The 24,174-nt window shown below is 39.8% G+C and overlaps 1 protein-coding gene across 1 annotated transcript in view; it reads left to right on the forward strand.

Annotated features, from left to right (window-relative positions):
- The window catches only part of LOC126192627 (splicing factor 3B subunit 2), an 88,944-nt gene that overhangs the window by 11,320 nt on the left and 53,450 nt on the right, over positions 1-24,174 (forward strand). Inside the window, exons 3-5 of the mRNA XM_049932617.1 lie at positions 6,793-6,969; positions 8,182-8,524; positions 21,775-22,132. Coding sequence (XP_049788574.1) covers positions 6,793-6,969; positions 8,182-8,524; positions 21,775-22,132 — 878 coding nt within the window. The remainder of the gene's footprint in view (positions 1-6,792; positions 6,970-8,181; positions 8,525-21,774; positions 22,133-24,174) is intronic.

The raw sequence follows: 24,174 nt of genomic DNA on the forward strand, positions 1-24,174 counted from the left end.
TATGGCTGTAATTTCCCCCTTGTTTTCAGCCGTTCACAGGACCAACACAGCAAAGCCGTTTTGGTTAATGTTACAAGGCCAGATCAGTCAGTCATCCAGACTGTTGCCCCTGCAACTACTGAAAATGCTGCTGCCCCTCTTCAGGAACCACACGTTTATATAATCACATAATGTAATTACAGTGTGCCATGGTGTTCAGTAATCAGATGTATTGTATATTCAAGTAATTGAACCTCGGTTTGTTGCATTACAATAGGAATGTTACAGTCAAGTCCCCAGACCTGTATTTTAAATAGAAGATGCAGAGCCAGCAGTATCTATAATGAAGCAGCTGTATGAATGAGCAAACTGTTGTTGTACTGTGAAGAAACCAATGAGTGAAACACATGTAACAATAAAAAAAGACAAGAATTGTATTGCAGTGGAGCTTTGATAGCCTTGTTTCTGCAACATTTGTATCATGTCAGTGACAAATGTGGTTCAAATACTTTCTTTATATATGTTCATAATTAATACTTTATTTACGTGTGTTCACAGGACAAATACATTGCAGTTTGTGAACAACCTTGGCAAGTCTTCAATGTGTCTAGTTGTTGAGGGTTTATGTTCCATTGTTAGAATTTTGAATCGGATCCCATGCTGTATTCGTATTCTCAAGAGAGTGGAGTATTGAAGAACTGCTGAAGCCTGTGTTAACAGTATCCAATATCTTCTGTGCCTCTTGTAGTCTGCCGGTTGTTTGTAAAGCAACTGTGATTAAAGCTGTGCTGCCATTCAGTGTTTACCTAAGAGATCTATGCAGCATCCTGACAGATGTGTAGTGAATTGTGTCCCATGCGTTGCAAGTATGTTGCCATGCTATTTTCAGTATTGTCAACAGAAAAATTGAAATTGTATGCAGAAGTATAAATTTTATGCTTAATTCTTGTCACTGTTGTGTCCATACTGTGATTGGCATTTTCATCATCATCATCATCAGCATCATCATTGGTATTTTGTCATTTATGGTCATGGAAAATTAAATGTTTATTAAGTACTTCCTTACACACATTACCAACATGTTTGATTTCTTTTCTTATTAAATTCACACACAGCTTTATGAGGTAGCCAGAATTTACTTTCACTAGGCATATCCCAAAGTGTAGCAAGTAGAGACTTACAAAAAGAGTACCTGTACTCACAGTTTTGCAACTACAGGTTCCTCCTTCAGGGAAGAGAATAGGAAATGATTCAGAGAGATAAAGACAGAGGTGCCAAATTGAAGGAAAAAGCATAAGAGAGATTAGGAGATAAAAGACAGTACATACTAAATAATGTGGCAGTGTGGCAGCTGCATTCTAGATGATACACAAGAGGTTATGACTGTAAAGTAAAGGTGGATCTGGTAAAAGACGAGGAAGTGGTTAATGAAAAGAATGATAAAAAGAAGTCACCATGGGGATGAGGGCAGGAAAGTAATTAACAACTGATACAAAGATTCTGAGGAAGCTAGGGAAGGAAGGAGAAGGTGTAGGGGCTAGATTAGTTTCCATTTTGACCTAGAGAAAGGCAGAATGTGGAGTGTATCTTCGAAAACAAGTTCCCATCTCTGGAATTTGGGGAACGTCATCCCTAAGAAGAAAAATATTGCTTGTCAGTTGCTGGGCAGTGAAAAAACAGTCACTTTGCCATTCAGTTATATTTCATTTTTAGCCAAGATTAGTGCTGGTACAGATTCTGAGACATCAAATGTGCTACTAATGGCTTATAAGACAAGCTTTCATTATAAGTGAAATGAAATGTTAAGAAATTTGTTGTTGCTGCTCATCTAAGTTTTGTAGGGAGTACAACACTGTTTTCATTGTGGCCTACGTCAAGGAAATTGAGCTTCATTTTCTGCTCACTTCAGTTCTATAATGCTGAGCAGAGCTTTCTTTTACCACTTTTTTCCTCAACCTTTGACAGCAATGAAGAAAAAGTGTGCATGCAGTATGTGGGATACCAAAATTGTGGCATCCTACAAGCATTGTAATTGTGAAATGCATCATTACACATTTTGTTTACAAAACAAAAATAGATGAGCTGGAGATGCAACCAGATAACATAATACCCCACAAAGCGGACTGAATACTTTACAATTTATGCCCAGAAATGGGGAGGGAATGTAGTAATAGTGTAAACTTGAGTATTCTTAAAAATGGGGTGCTGTCATTTGCTACATGTCCGTGTTAGCTTTCAGTCAAAGTCTTCAACAGAAAAGGAAGCACACAACATTTCTGAAGAAGACTGTGACTGAAAACTAATGCACTAGTGTCTTTCAGTTGTGCCTGTCAGCAATTTAACATGTCATCTTCATGGTAAGCAGCAATCTAGCTTTTCCTTACATTGCTTGTATTCCAACCTGGCATTTCCATTGTTTGTATTATATTTCCTACTTTCTCATCTGTCAAAGTATCACTCCTTTAGTCATGAATCACCATGAGAGTAAATCATTTGTTTGTGGGCCACTCTAGTGCTGTGCGTTTGTGTTTTAACAGTTGTGTTAGTGCAAATCTATGTCTAAAAGGCAATAATACTCATTTTCATCATTTCATTTACAAATTATTTCCAGTCAAATTTTAGTAGTAGGCTGGATAGAGAGCATGCGTGCTGAGTGTGGGCGCAGGAAGACCTGGCTGCAGTTTGTGAACAGCTGAAGGTGCTGTTGACTGCGGTTAACCGTCCAAAGGTGCTGCCTCGGGGTACAGCAGCAGTGGAGAAACTGGTGCATCACGTGGGAGATCTAAGGGGTCGCTTGGTTTGCCCACAGGCTGTGCTGCCAGGGACCTGTGAATGAAGGGCAATAAGCATATTTCATTTTCCTAGGTTTCCAGTATGCGCCAACTGGCGAAGCTACATTCACAACAGAGTAACTGGTAGGTTGTAATATGTTTGCATCATTCGATGTGGAGGATGGATGCCAGGAATGGCCATTTGGCCTCACCCATTCACCTTATGAGTGGAAAATTGGCCGCTCTCAATTTGGTTTTACCAAAAGTACTCTTCAGCTGTGGCCCCTTTTTTAGCTTGCATTTAATGTGAATCTTTCGTCAAGTACAAAGGCCTAAGTGACTATAAAAAGTACAGGTGACTGCTATATATAATAAGGATCAAAGAATGGACTCATAATATTAAAGTTTAAGATCCTTACACATTGGTTTAGTGCAGAATTGTTGAGGATATTCTAAATCTAAATGTAATGCATTTTCTTGAGACAGAAAAGCATCAATGCACAAATTGGCACTGATCTAGAGTGCAAAATTCAGGCTGTCCTTTTCTCACAGGATGTCCTATAAAGGGCAAGAGGCAGATTCCATATTCTTAGAGTTCCAGTGCTGAGTGACTGGGGGGGGGGGGGGGGAGGGGGTGACTATGTTCACCGAAGTGTGAGTGGCAGGTTGTAAAGTGTAAGTGTGAGTGACAGGTTGTAAAGTGTTGCGTCATTTGACTGTGGGCAATGGCTGTTTGGCCTCACCCATTCACCATGTGAGTTGGCCGATGGCTACTCCTTCAGCAGGGTTTGATAAGGTCCCTTGGGGATGGATTCACTAGTTGTGGAGTTCCTTTAGGGAGATAATGTCCAGGACCGGTAAGAAGCCCAATGTGCTGTCGGAGATGCCAGCTAGAGAGAGAGGATCCAGGATGTGGGGATGGCCCTTCCTGCACCTATTTATGACACAGGGTGCAGGGTATCTTCAAGTTGTGGCTCATGTTGGCACCAATGACACCTATTGTTTACATTCTGAGGCCATCCTCAGTTCGTACAGGCACTTGGCGGAAGTGGCGATGACGGGAGAATTGTAGGATTCTCCATAATAGGTCAGGAATGCACTATGCATAGGAAGAAGCTGCTTGGGTTGTAGAGTACTTGTGGAGTGCATTACATGGGGGTCTTTTAGCCTAAATGATAGTCTGTTTGCTTTAGGCTATTTTGGACAATAATTCATCAGGGTGCTCCACAGTGTCCTACCTTTGTAATAACCAAGCTTACACCTTCTCTTTCGGACAGATACTGTGTACATACATTATTGTCTGTGTGATGCAGGTGTGTCCCTCTCCTTAGTCCTCAACATAAAAGAAATGGTACAGGTCATTCTTTCCATGGGTTCACATGACGAAGGATTAGACGACCCGTCTCTGGGTTTGTCTATGTTGCCTCTCTCTCTCATCAGTGTAAGGAAATGATAGATTGCTACTTAACCATAAAGATGGCACGTTAAGTTGCAGACAAGCAGAACTAAAAGACACTCACACATTAGTTTTCAGGCACAGCCTTTGTCAGAAAAAGAAGGGGAGAGGGGAATGCTGTCTGGCAAAGTGTGCAGGGACTAGACTGCCAACAGGTGCAGTGTTTGGTGGATGAGCATCGGGAAGTGGGGAGGGGGGAATGGAACAAAACAGGAGAAGAGCAGACAAAGATGGGTGTGTGTGTTGGCAGGGGGCAGCACACACAGGAGTGGTAGATGAAAAAAGAGAAGAGGAGATAGTATAGAGGGGATGGAAACTGTTGGGTAAAGGGTATGGGGACAGTATGTTGCCATAAGTTGAGGCCAGAATGATTTTGGGAGCAGAGTATGTGTTGTTATGACAACTCCCATCTGCACAGTTGAGAAAAGCTGGTGTTGGGAGGGAGAATCCAGATGGCTTCTTCTCTCTCATATCTACATAAAATTTGATACACCCCATCATAATAATTTGAAAATGTAAGCACAGCTTTTAGCTCTTCTTTATTTCCATATCCTATGGACTTTACCCAGCCGTTACAAATATGAGTTCCCTAACTCCTCCTGTAATAAACTTTTTCAGTGCCATTACTCGTATACTGTGTGTCTCTCCTAAGAGGTGTCAGGTGCATTTTCTCTGGTGTTTCTGCATAAATTTGCAAAATTTTTTTTTTTTTCTTTTTTTTTTTTTTTTTTTTTGCGTTGTGTAGCTGGAGTCGACCTAAATAAATAGTGCTCATCCCGTCTTTCAAGCAATGCCCACTGATGACAAAGTATTGGTTTGTTTCCCATTACGAACAAAATAATTTTTAAAACAGAATTTTACGTGCTCATTTGATAAAGGGCTCCCAGATTGGTCTAGAGTGATATTTGGTTCATCAATACTTATTAACAGGCACAGTAAAGCTTAAAGAGAAACCAATACTCCAGTAGCGACATACTGCCCTGACCTATGCTGACTGCAAGCTCCACACTTGCAGCACTAAGAAGTCACTGTTGAATTGCTGTTACTGTCTGTGCTAATACATATTGATGAAACAAATATTGCACGAGACTAATCTGGGACTGCTCTAAGGAGTGGGCATGTAAAATTCTGCTGTAAAAATAATTTTGTTTGTGATGGGAAACAAACTCTATCCATCGGCAAAGGGCTTCACATGATAGGTGTGTGGAGAACTATGTATTTGGGTTAAGTCTAGTTGTACAACGCAAAAATGAAATTGCAAATATCTACGAACAACACCAGAGATAATGCACCAATATCTTTTAAGAGAGACATCCTGCATGTCTTTATACTACTTAAATTTTTGATACCGATCCTGCTCTTTCATATACTCATTTTCAATAGCTATTTGCTAAGAACCTATTTATTGTTACTAGATTATATTATTTTCTGTATTATTAGTGTGCACTTAAAAAAACAGGCAAAAACATGATATGGATAATTCTGATGTCATGTATTAGTCATCTTTTTTCCTTTTCTGCACACTCATACGTGCTGCTTATATTGCATCATAGATTCCCAAATCCTGTTGAGAATACTTGCAAGTTTGCCTTTAATCTTTCTTTAACCTCTTTAATAATTACAGGATACACTACCTTTTCTTCATAACTCTAAAATTCTCCCACTTAACATTAAAGGGCCTAATATATCATGAACTATCGCAGTTTTCTAATATTTATGCAAATCTTTTATGCTGTAGTGCACTCTTGTTCAATTGATGTTGCTAACACATGCATCATACTACAAGATAAACTATCTTCATGGGTACTTTGTGACAAAAAATGTTGTTTGTGTATATTTCTGTGCTGTTGGAAGTACGTATGCACGTAGTGTAGTACTGTCGTGCTTACTGACTCTTGGTATCTGATTTCTCCTAGAAAAGATATATAAAACTGTCCATTTTGTAGAATAGCGAAAAGGGCAGAAAATTCCACTATTCTCTATCATTGTCATTGACCGTACCAAAATAATAATATTATCTTCACAGTAATTGACACTGTTCATGTTTTACTGAAGAAAATTGTTAAAGTACATGAAGAACAATAGAAACAGAAATATCCTTCAGAATCTTGTAGCCTATAATTTCTTTTGAACTGAATTGCTTCTTTGTGTAGCACCTGACAACACACATGTTTAAGAGATTCTGTGAATGTGGTTGATCAATGGGATATGCAACAAATTACTTGGCAGTTAATTAGCTACCTCACAATCTAAATTTGATTTTATTAGAACTATTTTGTGGGCTGTCACCTTAGTTTGTTTTCAGGAATCTGTTAGACATTTAGAACACTGTAGCTTGCTTTCTGGGTGAATATTGGTTTCTTTCTTTTTTTGTAATTTGACTGCTAGAAAATAGGAACTAGCACCATAACTTCACAATTGTATGACTGTTTCTGATTGCACCAAATGCTCCATGAAGTATGAAATTTAATCTTTTAACATCATTTGATTCATTTTGTTTGTTTAATGTTGGCAGCTTGCTTCCAGTTTTATATTACATGCAATGTTATTTTATCCTTGATTGTTGCAATTTGATATTGATTTCAGAGAATGACAGTTCCTCCACCTGTAACAGTGCCCAGTTCTGTTGCAATGGGTGGACAGACATCTCCAGTTGTGCCTCCTGGTATGGAATTAGCAACTATACCTCAAGTGAGCATGCCATCAGCACCTCCAAGAATGGTGCAGGCACCAATTTCCATGCCCCCACCTCCAGGCATTGAGGTATTTGGAGAAATTTTAAATATTTTCTATTCAAGAGTTCTTTCTTTCTGTCAAAAAGTGATTAATGCATGCTATTGTTCTAAGTGATGTATGTCTATATTCATGTTACACTGTTCAGTCAGCAAAGTAATCTTTTTCATTTGGAAATAAAGTGATATTGGTGATGGAGTCTTTGAAATGATGACTGTTTCACTGTCAGCACATAATAATCATAAAAAGAGCCAGTCTTAAAATTCACCTTCAATTAATGTTTATTCCATGAAATTATGGTTGCTTCAGTAGTTTTCTTGTGTGACTTCTAGGCAACCAAGGAGTTCTCATACTATTGCAGATGACATACAGTTAAATGTTTTTTACAGTCTTAACAGATAATATTGCACATTAAACACCACCTTACACATTAGTAGATTCCTTGATATCTGTGTTAATTGTAATTACAGAACCATCCTAGGTGATAATGTTCTTACAATAAATGAGATGGTTTAATTTCAAGTAAAACCTGAAAAACATTAGTACTGTAGTTAAATTTTCGTAAAATGTTGTTATGAGTATTTTGTGACGTACAGGGGGTCATACTGTTGGGACTCCAGGCTCATGATGAATGCAGTGTCATATTGCACAATTCAGAGAAAACTGCGGCAGGTCATTTGCTGCAAAAAACATGGCCTCCTGACAAAGCAAATGATTCTTCTGGAGGAAAATGCCTGGTCACACACATGAAGACAAATGCACAAGCTGCTACAAACATTTCATTGGGAATACTTGGAACATCTGCCCTGTAGTCCCGATTTAGCCCCCTAGTGACTTTTCTCTGTTCAGGCCCCTAAAATCTCATTCAATCAGCTAATATTTTGAGCATGATAATGCTGTAGCCGAAGAGGTGACATGTTGGCTATGACAACAATCAAAAGATTTCGTCGGTGCCAGCTGTCGAGGACCTGTAAAAGATAAGTGTCTGGATGTACAGCTTGAATATGTAGGACAGTGAAATAAATTTTGAGAAGTTATGTTGATTATTATTGTCTCCATCTCATTTTGCAATTTATTTATTGTATAATTCAGTGTTTCGAGGCATAATTAGTGAATTATGAATCAGTAGCCATTAAATGCCATCTTTGTTATTGGTATCTCACTTCTTGCCCTTCAATAGCTTATTGTTCTTGGTTTGTGTGTTCACTTCCTAGGATATTTTTTTCTTTTTAAATTTAACAGCCTATAGGTGTGGGACCACCAGGCATGGGGCCCCCGGGTGTTGGGCCCCCGGGTGTTGGGCCCCCGGGTGTTGGCCCTCCAGGGGTTGCACCCCCAGGGGTTGCTCCACCGGGAGTTGCACCGCCGGGAGTTGGGCCCCTAGGTGTTGGTCCCCCAGGAGTTGGGCCTCCAGGAGTTGATCCTGATGAGGATTCATCTGACAGAAAGTTGCCGTCTCTTCTAACTCTGCATGTGGAACCGCCTTCTGAAGTAAAGGAAGTGAAATTGCCAATGGCTTTGGAACAGGCACTTGCATTTAAAACCGAGCGTGCAAAACAAGTAGGAGTGGAACCTGATGAAATGCGTAAGTACTATGTATTGTTCAATAGTTTCCTCTTTAATAAATAAAAGTACTACAATCATTCTGCATGTTCAAAAGAATGATTGTTTTTCTATGTATTCTATCATTTTAGGAGAAACAGATAGTCATGCACATTTTGTAAATAATTTGTACAAATGCAAGTTTTAGTTGTCATATCAAGATGGCTGTCAGAGCTTTGTGTACAATACAGGTAACAGTTCAGCTTTGTTATCCTTGGAGTACAGCAAGAGTATTTCCTCAAAATAAATCTTAGCAATAGCAGAGTTATAGTATAACTTTTTTATTTTTTTTATTTATTTATTTGAAGTTCAGCTCTCATAAATGCAATAGGTTTTTTAGTACTTCGTAGTAATGTGAGAGATATTCAGCAGAGGCAGATTATGACAGCAGGCATTTGATTGTCCAGTAAGAAACAAAATTCTGAATTATGTTGCTTAAAGTGTGGATTCTTTTGAATCAAAGTTATAGTAGGTTCATGCTCTTTGTGCAAAAGATGCAGTCATTAGGTATGCCACTCATTAACACCAGAATATAATGTTGGTCTGTAGACATGCTACATATGTGGACTATATTTTAACCTTAGATTCTAAAGATGTAAGATGTACATTCTTCTCTTTCACTTTATTAAGTTGCATTTTCTACATGGTTTTATATTTGTAGTTTGTGAGAGTAATTATTTGGCTTGTTGTAATTACAGCGTGCATTTTCAGTGGGCTATAGAAGTTCTTTATCCAGTGAGGCATTACTGGTGTAAAGACTCATTTTCAGTGGGCTGTAGGAGTTCTTTATTCAGTGAGGCATTACTGGTGTGATATGCTTGCTGATAAACCAAACTCACTAGATCAAATTTTTGCCATATTCTTAATGTTACATATTCACGAGGGTTGGAACTATAATAGTAGTAACTATTTATTTGTTTGGGGCATTCAGTAAATAATGCAACACATTTTCTTTTTTGTGCCCAGTGATTCATGCAATGTTGAAACAAATTGACTTACTTGACTTAATTCCTTTGGCCCCTATGGGGGCGTAGAGCATCCAGGAGAACTCGCCATCCGTCTTTGTCTTTAGCCATTTGCCTCAATTCTGCCCAGGTCTTGCCAACTCTTTTTGCTTCCCCTTCCACTATCCTCTTCCATGTGCTCCTAGGTCTTCTTCTCTTCCTTGTTTCCTGGAGACTCCATTCCGATGCTCTTTTCTCAATGGCTCCATCTGGTTTTCTCAAAGTGTGCCCCAACCACTCCCACTTTCTCTCTTGTATCTGGTCTTCTATAGGTATCTGGTTTGTTATTCGCCAGATTTCCTCATTACATATTTTTTCTGACCACCATATATTCATGATGCTACGGAGACATCTATTTATGAAGCTTTGTAACTGGGATTATATCTTTTTATCCATTTTCCAGCTTTCACTGGTGTACAGGAGGAGAGCCTTCACATTTATATTAAAAATACAGATTTTTGTTGTGTACCTGATACTTCTGTTTTTCCATATTGGATACAGTTGTATGAAGGAAGCATTTGCTTTTTTAATGCGGTTTTTCACATTATCTCCAGCTCCACCATCTTCCGTCATTATACTACCCAGATACAGGAATGAGTTGAGTCTTCACCCTCTGCTCCCCTGTTAACAGTGGCACCTCCATTTTCCTTGAATTTACTCTCATTTCCGTTGTTTTGCCTATATTTATCTTGAGGCCAACAGTCTCTGCTTCTTCTTTCAATTTAGCTTACATATCAGTCAGCCTTTGAGCTAATAAAACTGTATCATCTGCAAAATCAAAATCCTCCAGACATTCATGGATCCCCCATTGGATTCCTCGTCTCCTACCTGCTGTGACTCTTCTCATAACTGAGTCTAGAACAAGTTGAAAAAGTGTTGGTGATAAAATGCAGCCGTGCTGGACTCCATTTATTACTTTTATGGGCTCTGTCATATTTCCCTTGTGGAGTATGTAAAATTTGTAGCCATCATATAGATATTTCATGATGTTTAAGATCTTCTGTGGTAACCATACTTCTGAAACACCTGCCAGAGCACCTTATGTTTCACAGAATCGAAGGCCTATTGAAAATCAATGAATGCCTGCTGCTAATTTTCCTGAGCCTGTGATCTCATAATTTTTTTTAAGAATATTACGCTGATTTATAATTCTGGGCCCATAACCTGTTAGCAGAGTAATTTATGGGCAGTTTCTGATTGAAACAATTTATTAATACATTAAGCAAACTACATGAATTAGTACATAAAGCTCAATACACGGAATAAAATACCACCATAGCGTCCATAGTTGCCCGTAGCAACTCAAAAGATATTCACACACCAGGGAAGCATAGATTCTAAAATCCCACATTCAACTTCCTCTGGAACATGGAATAAAATACATCATAGCATCCATAGTTGCCCATAGCAACACAAAATATATTCACACACCAGGGAAGCATAGATTCTAAAATTCCACATCCAACTTCCTCTGGAACATCTCTTACCTGTTCCTCTCGGCCGTCTTCAGAATTTAACAGTCCCTTGAAGTGCTTCTCCCATCTCTGCAGCTGTGCCTGTTGAGTTGTAAGCATCACCCCATCATTGTTCTTATTTGGTCCTTCACGTCTTCATTGGTTAACGTTTGGTTATATTGTAGAGCTCTTTCATATTTCCTTGTCTTGCTGCCTCTTCTGCTAACTTTGCTTGCTCGTCTATCCATTTTCTTTTATCTCGACGTAGCCATATTTTCACTTTTTTGTTCACTTCCGTGTATTCTTTATGTGCTTCACTCTTCTGTACTCTTGTCTTCCAAAGATTTAACTTAAGTTTTAGTTCTTTCATGTGGCTGATTTCATTCCATGTAGCATCAGAGAGACATTCCTTCCTTTGATGTGCCTTACATCCTAAGAATCTGTTCAACCTGTTTCAGTTCCCTCTTCCCTAAAGTTTTTTTGCAGAGGGGACCTGGAATTTGTTTTGTAGTTCAAGGGCAAATATTTCTTTGATCTGTTAGTATTTTAACCTTGCCACATATATTTTCTTGTTCCTGTGATTGAGCTTGGTTCTATTTGCCACTGTCTTGAGTCCTAATTCCTCTAAAACTAAGTGGTAGTCATGTTCAACATCTGCTCCTCTTCTACTTCTGACATCTAACAGTGTGTGTTGAAACTTGTGGCTTATGGCTATGTGGTCTATTTGATTTTCAGTAATGTGGTTTGGAGAAACCCACGTTATCTTATGGCAGTTATGATGTGGAAACAATGTGCCTCCAATGATTAGGTCATGTTCAGCACAACAGTTCACCATTTACATTTCTGATCCCCATGCCATACACACCCATGATATGTTCAAGCCCTTCATTTTCTGGACCAACTTTTGCGTGCAAGTCAGTCCATTAGGCTCTGTATAAAATGCATCTTTTAATTTTCCTTTAGCTATTTCTGTAGGTGCATAGCATTGAATTACAGTGACATATCACACATTTCTTTTAAAGTGTGCGGTTTTTATCCATTCTGAGACTGGTTTGCACTCCAGTAAGCTCTTCTTGCTGCTTTTAGATAGCAAGAGCCGTACCTCATTCCTGTGCATCGCGTCCTCACCTGTCTGACCCGCATACAGCAGCACTCCAGCATTTTGGGTTTGGAATCCCTCAGATTCTGACCACCTTATTTCGCTTAGTCAGAATATATCTAGTCGGTAGCTCTCCATCTGTTTTTCAACCTGTCTTAGCCTTCCTGCCTCTCACAGCATCCTTGCATTCCAGAAACCAATACGGGTTTTCCTTTTCAAGCGAAAGGTCATGTCCTTAAGATCCATCCGGCTGTTGCTCCTTTTAGTTTTTGTGATTTGCGTTTTTTGGTAGTGCGGGTTATCAGCCCACAACCCCCGAGTGTCCTGATGGGGCTGCCATCTCATGGCATGGACACCTGCCATGGTTTTACTTCAGGGCCTTACCTCTTAGATAGTTTGTCTTCAACGCGACAATGCTATCCATCCCTTCGCAGCAAGGCCTATGTGCATCACCACTGTCCTGGTTTCCAAGGATCTTCTGCTGTCCACATTAGGGGTCTGTGCGTGCTGCCACATAATCACAGAGAGGAAAAGGAAAGGAAGGAAGAGTAGGGGATGGGATAGGACAGGACAGCACAGGACACTGGATGGGAAGTTGTGAGACACACTTCGTCTGGATTCTCTATAGAGACCTGTCCGGCTTGGGAGGCCTTGTCAGCAGTTAGACTACCACCAATATAGCCCTCCACTTCATTGGATCAACAAACCCCCTCGCCCACATGGACAGTGTTTCATTAAGGCAGTGTCTCCTGAGAAGGGTTGAAACAAATTGAAGAAACGATTTCATTGTTCTTCATCAGAAAAATGCAGACTGACTACTCCTTCTCCATGACAATGCAAGGCCTCACACAAGTCTGTACACCTGAGTGGAGCTCACAAAACTTAGTTGTAGTGTTCTTTCTCATCCACCCTGTAGCCCGAATCTCACACCTTCTAACTTCCATCTATTTGGTCCAATGAAGGGTGCAGTCCACTGAAGCAGTGTGTGGATGATGGGGAAGTTATTAATTCAGCGAAATGTTGGTTTAGGCATCGACCAGTAGAGTGTTACCATGTGGGCATAAAGGCCCTCCCAGTCAGAGGGTGTAGAGCTGTTACATTGAACAGAGATTATGTTGTAAAGTAGGGTTTTGTAGCCAAAAGAGTTGGGAATAATATTGTGTATTGGAATCCTGAATAAAACCAACCCACTTTCAGAAAAAAGTATTGCATTACTTACTGAACACCTCTTGTACAACTTATACAAAATAAATGCGTGTTTCAAAGTTTCACTGTCCTACAAAGTAGTAACCAGCATTATGTATCTATCTTTGCTAGCAGAGTGGGAATCATAGGTTACCCTTAGCAGTGCCAGTTGTCTTGGTAGCTCGGGGAGAGTGGTCTGTTGTGCAGTGAATCTCCCTAAAAGTTCTGAAGCAAACTTGATGGAGTGCTTCCTTCAGGCTTAGGAGTCAAGGTCCAGAGTGCGTGGTGGGTGATACAGCACATCCCAGTTCCATCAAAGAAATCGATCACAATTTGCAACTTCAAGCCCAAGCATGCCCTGCAAAATGACAGGTGGGTCCTGCAAAAAATGATGTCGCTTATTTCTCTAGGCTGGTCACAGGCTGCTTTCTAAAAATGGACAGCTTAGAAAAAGAAGTGGTGACACTTCATGCAGGATCCTCCCATCATTTTGCAGGACAGCGCTTGGGTACATATACAGCCCAAGTGTGACTGACTTGTACAGTTGAGGGAGATGGAAAGTGCTGTTCCACCTGCCACAGTTCCGGATATAAGCTCTTATGACTTCAACTTGATTCCTGAGATGAAGGAAGCACTTCATGGCATTCACTTTAGAACTGTTAGAGAAATTCATTGGACAAAAGACTACTCCACTCAAACTATCAACAGAACTGGTGCTACTAAGTGTATCCTACATCTTCCCAGTCACTGGCAACAGGATACACACAGTGCTGGTGACCACTTCTTAGAAGAGTACAATTTTGAAATGTGTCTGTTGTGTGTAAGTTGTAAATAAATAATTACCACTATTAATGTTCTGACCCTTGTATATGTATGTCTACAATTAAGTCTACATCTAAACTCCACAAGCCACCTTTGTGTACCACTGTCACTTCCCCCCTTTCCTTTCCCAGTCATGAATATTTCATGGGAAGAACAATTGCTGTTAAGCCTTTGTCTTTTCATGAGTTATACGTAGTAAGAGGCAATATATGAGGGTCATTCAATAATTGTTGTTGTTGTTGTTGTTGTTGTGGTCTTCAGTCCTGAGACTGGTTTGATGCAGCTCTCCATGCTACTCTATCCTGTGCAATCTTCTTCATCTCCCAGTACCTACTGCAGCCTACATCCTTCTGAATCTGTTTAGTGTATTCATCTCTTGGTCTACCTCTACGATTTTTACCCTCCACACTGCCCTCCAATGCTAAATTTGTGATCCCTTGATGCCTCAAAACATGTCCTACCAACCGATCCCTTCTTCTAGTCAAGTTGTGCCACAAACTTCTCTTCTCCCCAATCCTAGTCAATACCTCCTCATTAGTTACGTGATCTACCCACCTTATCTTCAGCATTCTTCTGTAGCACCACATTTCGAAAGCTTCTATTCTCTTCTTGTCCAAACTAGTTATCGTCCATGTTTCACTTCCATACATGGCTACACTCCATACAAATACTTTCAGAAACGACTTCCTGACACTTAAACCTATACCCGATGTTAACAAATTTCTCTTCTTCAGAAATGATTTCCTTGCCATTGCCAGTCTACATTTTATATCCTCTCTACTTCGACCATCATCAGTTATTTTACTCCCTAAATAGCAAAACTCCTTTACTACTTTAAGTGTCTCATTTCCTAATCTAATTCCCTCAGCATCACCCGATTTAATTTGACTACATTCCATTATCCTCGTTTTGCTTTTGTTGATGTTCATCTTACATCCTTCTTTCAAGACACTGTCCATTCCATTCAACTGCTCTTCCAAGTCCTTTGCTGTCTCTGACAGAATTACAATGTCATCGGCGAACCTCAAAGTTTTTACTTCTTCTCCATGAATTTTAATATCTACTCCAAATTTTTCTTTTGTTTCCTTTACTGCTTGTTCAATATACAGATTGAATAACATTGGGGAGAGGCTACAACCCTGTCTCACTCCCTTCCCAACCACTGCTTCCCTTTCATGCCCCTTGACTCTTATAACTGCCATCTGGTTTCTGTACAAATTGTAAATAGCCTTTCGCTCCCTGTATTTTACCCCTGCCACCTTCAGAATTTGAAAGAGAGTATTCCAGTTAACATTGTCAAAAGCTTTCTCTAAGTCTACAAATGCTAGAAACGTAGGTTTGCCTTTTCTTAATCTTTCTTCTAAGATAAGTCGTAAGGTTAGTATTGCCTCACGTGTTCCAACATTTCTACGGAATCCAAACTGATCTTCCCCGAGGTCCGCTTCTACCAATTTTTCCATTCGTCTGTAAAGAATTCATGTTAGTATTTTGCAGCTGTGACATATTAAACTGATAGTTCGGTAATTTTCACATCTGTCAACACCTGCTTTCTTTGGGATTGGGATTCAATAATTAGAGAGACAAATTGATCTGGGGAAAAAACTATTAGTAAGATAAGTTTGGTACTTTTATGCCTTTAAGTTGGTATCACTGGGATAAGCACTGATCAGCTGATGTATCAACATTGTTTTGTTTATAACCTCAAAAATACATTTCAAGATGGCGAGTCCACTTGAAACTTCCACATTAGTTGAACAACTTTCTGTTATTCGTTTTTTACTTGCTGAAGGTGAGGAACGAGTGAATATATACTTTAGAATGCCTAAAGTTTATGGTGAAGGTTGTGTGAATCATGCAAATTTTTACAGTTGGGTAGAGCAGTTCAAAAATGGCCGCAACTCAGTGACTGATGAACACTGTTCTGTCCGACCAGTTGCAGTTTCAACTCCCTCACTTTGAAAGACATTACTTGTGGCGACCGCCGTGTGACTGTGGAAATGATACTCGATAAGGTTCAAGTTAGAACTACTACAGTTCATAACATTTCTGTAACAAGCTGAAGTACCGCAAAACCTGAGCAAGATGGGTCCCAAAGGAGTTGACGCAGCTACATAAGGAAACAAGATTGAGAGTGTGCACAGAGCTAAAGGAATGTTACGAAAGAGAAGGCGAGCTCTTCCGCAACAAAATTTTAACTTGTGATGAAACTTAGGTTCAATGTTATGAGCCAGAATCAAAAAGACAAAGTACGGAGTCAAAGGACACCAACTCACCTGTCAAAGAAAAAATTCAAAACCCAAGCATCAGTAGTAAGTCATTTTGACGGTGTTTTGGGATGCTGAAGGTCCAGTTTTTTGTGATTATCTCGAAGAGAAGTGTACGATGAACAGACAGTATTACTCAGATTTGCTTTTAAATGAGGTGAAGCCAACCATGAGAGAAAGTGGAGAGGTGCGATTCTCCAGCAAGACAATGCACGTCCTCATATTGCTCAACTAACCCATGAAACCATTGACAAAATGGGCTGGGAAGTACTGCCTCATCCCCCTTATAGTCCTGATTTAGCACCTAGTGATTTCCATTTGTTTGGTGCACTGAAGGAGGCATTACTTGGGAAGAAGTTCCAGGACAGCGAGGACATGAAAAAGTTTGTGGGAAATTGCTTCAAACATAAAGATAAATAGTTCTTTGCAGCCAGAATAAAAACGCTTGCAGCCCATTGGAACAAGTGCATAAATGTTCAAGGGGATTATGTTGAAAAGTAAGAAAAGTATTGTTTTGTAAAAATAAACACTTTTTCTCCAGACCTATTTGTCTCTTAAATTACTGAGTGACATTCGTATTTGTTGACTCTTCTAAAAGCTTACAATCTTAGAACTTTAACAGTGAAACACATTATGATATAGAATGCTTCTCTTGCAGTGTCTCCCACCGGTAATGGTTGATCATCTCTGTGACGCTTTTGTGCTTACTGAATGAAACTGTAATGAAACGTGTCACTGTTCTTTGTATCTTCTCTAGCTCCGTATCAATTATTTCTGATACAGATCCCATACTAACTAGAAATATTAAAGTATTGGTCAAATGAGTATTTTGTAAGCTACTTCCTTTGTTGATGGCCTACATGTCCCGAAGACTGTTCTGACGAACCTCAGTATGGCATGTCCCTCACTTGTGATTAATGTTATATGGTCATTCCATATGAAATCACTCCGTACAGCTTCTACTAGGTTTTTTTATATATGTGTTTGTTTGTGTGTCTGACCTGCCAGCGCTTTCGTTTGGTAAGTCACATCATCTTTGTTTTTAGATATATTTTTCCCACGTGGAATGTTTCCCTCTGTTATATATAAACTCTTTGCCTTTACAAATGTCTGCTTGTGTCTGTGTATGTGCGGTTGGATATGGGTGTGTGTGTGTGCGAGTGTATACCTGTCCTTTTTCCCCACCTAAGGTAAGTCTTTCCGCTCCCGGGATCGGAATGACTCCTTACCCTGTCCCTTAAAACCCACATCCTTTCATCTTTCCTTCCCTCTTTCCTGATGAAGCAACCGTTGGTTGCGAAAGCTTGAATTTTGTGTGTTTGTTTGTGTGTCTATCGACCTGCCAGCACTTTCGTTTGGTAAGTCATATGTGTGGATGGATGTGTGTGTGTGTGTGTGTGTGTGTGTGTGTGTGTGTGTGTGTGTGCGCGAGTGTATACCCGTCCTTTTTTCCTCCTAAGGTAAGTCTTTCCGCTCCCGGGATTGGAATGACTCCTTACCCTCTCCCTTAAAGCCCACATCCTTTCGTCTTTCCCTCTCCTTCCCTCTTTCCTGATGAGGCAACAGTTTGTTGCGAAAGCTTGAATTTTGTGTGTATGTTTGTGTTTGTTTGTGTGTCTATCGACCTGCCAGCGCTTTCGTTTGGTAAGTCACATCATCTTTGTTTTTGGATACATCTTTGTTTTTAGATATATATAAACACACTGCTTCCAGTGATTGTTCTGCAATTGTGTAACTATACAATAAAGGGTATTTCTCTCTATGTGTTTGCAGTACATTACATTTGTTTAAGTTGAAGTCAGTTGCCAGTCCCCGCACCAACCATCAATCTTCTGCAGGTCAGCCTGCATTTTGCTACAATTTTCTGTCATCACGATTTCTCTGTATTCAACAGCATCAACCAGAAAAAGCCACATGGAACTTCCAACATTATCAACTAGGTCATTTATATATATTGTGAAAAAGTGTTGGTCCTGCGACACTCCTCTGGGGCACGCCTGAAGTTACTTTTATGTCTAAAGACTTCCCTTCATTCGGAATGACATGTTGTATTCTGTTTGCTAGAAACTCTTCAGTCCAACCACACAATAGGGCTGATGTTTTGTACATTGGCGTTTTGTTTATAAGGCTGCAGTGTGGTGAGCTGAGTTTCACAAAACCATTGTTTTCAGAACCCACATGTCCCAAAATTCTACAGCCAACCGTTACCAGAATTAGAGGGGTATAGTTTTGTTCATCTGTTGAATGACCTGTCTAGGAAACAGGAATGTCCTGTACTTCTTTCCAATCATAAGAAACACTTTGGTCCTCCAAATACCTGCGGTATGCTACTGGTATCCTTTCAAGTCCAGTGGCCTTCCTTCTGTTGAGCTGTTTCAGTTGCTTTTCTGTCCCACAATCATTTATTTCGATATCAGCCATTTTGTCATTTGTGTGATGATTTAAAAGAGGCACTACAGTGCGATATTCCCCTGTGAAACAATTTTGGAAAAATGTGTTTAGGAATTTGGCGTTTTCTGTGTCGTCCTCTGTTTCACAGCCTTTATGCTCAAGGAGTGTCTGGACAGTTGGCTCCAATCTGTTTACTGATATAACATATGACCAAAACCTCTTAGGAGTTTCTATCAAATTGGTAGACAGAATTTTTCTTTCGAATTTGTTGAACACTTTACACATGGGTCTCATTATACTAATTTTGACTTCATTAAACTTTAATGTGTCTTTGAGACTTTGACTACATTTAAATTTGCAGTGAAACACTCTTTGTTGTCGTGAAAGTTTTTTAACGTGACTGTTGAACCACAGTGGGTCTTTTCCGACATTCACAACTTTGCTTTGCACATACCTATCTAAAGCATGTTGTACAGTGCTCTTGAACCTTGTCCATCGATACTCAAAGTTGCTAGTGCCGAAGATGAAATTTTCAAGCTGACCACTAAGGTAATCTGTTTCTTGTCACTTTTGCTGAGCAGGAAGATCTTCCTGTGTTTCTTTGTCTTCTTATTTACAGCTGTATTCATTGATGCTGTAATGGCCTTGTCATCACTGGGTGACTGTTCTACTCCAAGTTGAAAAACTTTGGGTCCATTCGTCACTACCTGGTCTAAGATATTATCTTTACGAGTCGGTTATCTGATTAACTGCTCTATGAAATTTTTGGATAAAGCGCTTAGAACTATTTAACATGATCTTTTATCTCTCTCACCCACCCTAATCACTTGAGTCTCCCAGTCTATAGCTGGTAAGTTAAAATCTCCATTTAAAACTACAACATGGCCAAGAAATTTACGTGCAATATTCTCAAAGTTTGCTCTCAACTGTTCTGCCACTAGTACTGCTTAGAGGGGTGGTCTCTAAAAGCATTCGATGTCCATGCCTTGATCCTCTTGTAACACTTGTCCTTGCCCAAATTATTTTGGAGGAGAATCTGTACTCAACCGCTACCCTAGAACCTGGTACTAATAGCAGGTTGGCTATCTAATGGCCTTCAGGGGCAACAAGTTTGATTTTTAAGTACTTTGAGTAATTATTGATCAAATTTAGCAATTTAAAATGCTGTCATAATATACTCATTAAGAGATATAATCTTATGTTGAAAGTTTAATGCATTAAACAAAGTATTACAGTTAAAACTGTATGTTTGTCTTAAGGCAATGTAACTGACGGTGCACAAATAAATTGACTAAATTCATCCAGTATTTAAGAATGAGAGCACTTAGTAACTCCCAGTAAACTTTACACATAATTTCAAACTTTTACAAAACTTCATCTCACTGAGACTACTCCCCCCCTCCCCCAAAACACACACACACACACACACACACACACACACACACACACACACACACACACACACAATGATGAAAGGAAGAAATTTTGTTGCTTACTGTATTTTCGCTCTTCATGCAGTCAAACTTTAGCATCGGGCGTGGAGTTTAATTTACTACTTCTTTACTGTCAACTATATTTGAAACACAATTCACAGACAATATCCACACACACCACTGTATGTACCTGAAAAATTATATCTCTGTATGATGCATAGTTCAGGAGATATGTCATAAAGACTGAGATGCATGAAAAACTAGCTTTCGTTTAAAATGGAGCCCAAATTACCCAGACTATGGTCATCCAGTGTTGCATAATAAGAGCACTTACCATCTTCCAGTTAACTTTAACAATAATTTCAAATCTTTACTAAAACTTTTCTCACTTATATGCTGAACGCCAATTATTTAAAACACACACACTCATTTGTAAGATAATCAGTAGTTTGAAGCTATTTTATGCAGGAGAGTTCAATTCTTTAAAGAATTGGGTGTTTACTGGTGAACAGTAAGCACTAATCAAGAATGAGGTCATGATCCCTTACATAAAATACTACATGTTGCAACCTTTTGAGGAAAATTTTGAGTTCTACATTTGAGTGTTGTTCAGTGAGTGAGTGACAGATTACAAATCCAACGGTCCAGGATTGAATTCAAGGATTTATTTCTGTCATTCATCACATCTTTTCAGCTGTAGCAATGATTTGTTTCAATGTATACAGAACAGTACATTTACAGTGAATGAAAGTTGATGATTGACATGATGAAGGAACTACATAATGTTGCCACACTCAAGGTAGAGAGGCACAATTCACGGGCAAAGGATTCCATTGTGTTCACATACAAATGAAGTTTCTTCATAGTGACCAGATGTATTTGTGTTGAAGCTATGATGTGAAATTTATGTGAGGAATTAAACAAAATATTTTTAACATAGATCAATGAAAATAATCAATTTTTGAAGATACATGTAATTGGACAGATAAAAAATCTACTCACGAAGTGGCAGTGGGAGAACATGTATAAAAATGGTATTACGTATGCAAACTTCTGGAGCCATTGTCCCCTTCTGGCAAAAGGGTTGAAGGAGAAGGAAAAGGGGCGAAGAAGGAAAAGGACTGGTGAGGTTTAGGAAAAGGGGTAGAGGTCAGAAAAGTCACCCAGAACCCCAGGTCACGGGAGACTTACTGAACGGGGTGAGATCCTTCTGATCCTATCTGGTATGTCTCCGTTGATTCCGGGTTCTGGGTGACTTTTCTAAACTCTACCCCTTCTCCTAAATCTCACCACTCATTTTCCTTCACACTTCTTCTTTCCCCTTCAACCCTTCTGCAAGAAGAATGAGTCAACAGGCTCTGAAAGCTTGCATACATAATACTTTTTTTATATATGTGTTCTCCTGCTGCTGCTTGATGAGTAGAATTTTTATCTATCGAATTACATTGTGTTTCTCAAGGTAGATGGATGGACTTGTGATTCTAAAATTTCATTATGTTGACTCTGTTTTAATTTTGAAACGTTTTGCAAATGCATAACTATATTTATCTCATTATTTTAACCACCACTGTTTTACTATAGAGGAGCAAGAAGTTCCTGAGCCACCTCCTGCGCCAGTCATCAGCACCCCAGGCCTGAGAAATGTGTATGAAGGAGAAGAGGAAGATGAGGAGGAGGAAGAAGAAGAAGAAGAGGAGGAGGAGGAGGAAGAGGAAGAACAAGAACAGGAGAAAAAAATCAAGCCCAAAACTGTAGCCTCTGAACCTCCTGCACAGCAGGCTCAGCAGCCTCAGGCAGAACGACAAAGCAAGAACAAAAGGAAAAAGAAACGAAAGAAAAGAGCAAGACATAGGCAACAGGAACAGCAAAAGCAGAAGGCAGAGGCAAAGAAGCAGCCAGATAAGGAGACTGGTGAAAAAGAGCCTGACGTGGAAATAGAGTGAGTAACTATTTTCTTATTCATCATAGAGGGAAAACAGAAAGAATATATATTATCTGTTCACCTTTATTGCAATGAGAACTATACAAATTGTGTTTCAGAAAGACATAATTAATTACTGTTGAAAAATTGGTAATGGAAACTTCTGGTGGTTTGTAGAATTGAGCATGTTGTGCTCAGGAAGTGTGCCATTGGGTGGCCAACTCTGCTCTTTTCCAAAGTTTGGTGGTAAAATACTGTGCAGAAATAGCAGCAGACTCAGTAAATGGACATGATTGCTTTCCCGGGTGTCACTGCCTCTGATGGGATAGGATAAACCTATAAGGGGACTGGAGTGGATATATTGGGTGAATGTATCAGATGTTCCACAGAGTGATGACCAATTTGGCAAAAGGGTGGGAGCACATGTGGCATAGTGGTGGACTAGGATATGGTGTAGATTACATGGGCAATATAACACCTCTTTGGGAGGGGTAGAATAAATTTTGGGTTGAATGTTCCTCATTTCCAGGTACGATGATAATTAGTTAAAACGCCTGACGAAGGATACGGTTCAGTTATTACATTCCAGTATGATACTGGGTGATGAGGGAAAGTGGTTATCCTTTGCAGTTGGTTGTTGGGATTGGGCGGAAGATTAGGGATGTGTGAGATTAGAGCATGGGAAATTTGTCTGCGCACTATGTTAAGGGGATAGTGACTGCCTGTGAAGGCCTTAATGAGACCTTCAGAATATGGATCAAGGAAATTCTCGTCGTTGCAGATGAGCCATCCAGGGTGGTCAGGCTATAAGGGAGCAATTTTTTAGTGTGGAAGGGGTGACAGCTATCATAATGAAGATACTGTTGATGGTCATTAGGCTTTTAATGGACAGATGTATTGATGGAACAATCAGTTATGTGAAAGTCAACTTCCGGGAAGGTGTATGTTGGGCTGAGGAAGATCAGCTGAAGTGAACTAGAGAAGATATGAGGTCGTGATGGAATGATGATAGTGTGTCTTGGTCTTGTGTCTGGAACATGAAGATGTAATCAATGAACCTGAACTAGGAAAGGGTTTGGGTGGCTAGGAAGGGTTTCCTCTACATGACCCATAAGTAGGATGGGATAGGGCACTGTCATGTAGGTTCCAATGGCTATGCGATGTATTTGTTTGTATTTCTTCCCTTCAAAAGAGAAGCAGTTCTGTGAGAGCATGTAATTAGTTAATGTGTAATGAATGAGGTGGTGAGTTTGAAATCAGAAGGATATTGGGGGAGGTAGTATTTGAAAAAGATAAAACCAAGAGCATGGCAGGTTAATGGCGTATTTCTGGGTCTACAGCCAAGTTGATGTTTCCATTTTAGAGCTGGGTCTGTTGTCAAAGTACAGTGCATTAAATGGAAACCACAACACACCTGTACACCCAGAAGTATACCATTAATCAATCAAGCTGAGAGATCAGAGAATGGGTGACGATGTTGTATAAGGAGGTGGTGTCTAACAGTGACAAGTGGGGACCCAAGTGGTAATGTGGTGAGTAAGGTTGAGAGTTGGTGGAGGAAGCATTTCATATCTCTAATACGGGAGACTGGACTGTAAGCAGTTGGTTCGGAGGCATTGGTCAAAGAGAATGAAGATTCAGCAGGACAGTAATCAGCTGCTATGTAGTGTTCAGGATTATTGGGTTAATGAATATCGAAAGTGTGTGGAAGGTGAGTGTGTGGGCCATTCATTGAGATGAGGAGGGAGATGAATACGGGGGAGAATAGTCTGGGATGGAACTAAGGATTTGACTGGCAGTTTGAGGTGATATTGGACCTATGGGATGGGGATACTATGATTACGCTTGTGCGTGCAGGACTCGCACAGTGCCTTCCGTCAGGTGATCACTGCAGATCATTGTGATAATGGTGGAGCAATTTTCTGCAGGAAGGATGACTAAATAAGAATCTGGCCTGCAGATGCAGGTGACTGTTCTGTCTTCTATCGAGAGGTTTGTGGTCCTGAGAAGGGACCTTAGGAGGGAAAGTGAGATCAAGTTGGAAGTAAGGAATTCCTGGA

The sequence above is a fragment of the Schistocerca nitens genome, chromosome 1, assembly GCF_023898315.1.
Source record: "Schistocerca nitens isolate TAMUIC-IGC-003100 chromosome 1, iqSchNite1.1, whole genome shotgun sequence".
Taxonomy (NCBI): Eukaryota; Metazoa; Arthropoda; class Insecta; order Orthoptera; family Acrididae; genus Schistocerca; species Schistocerca nitens.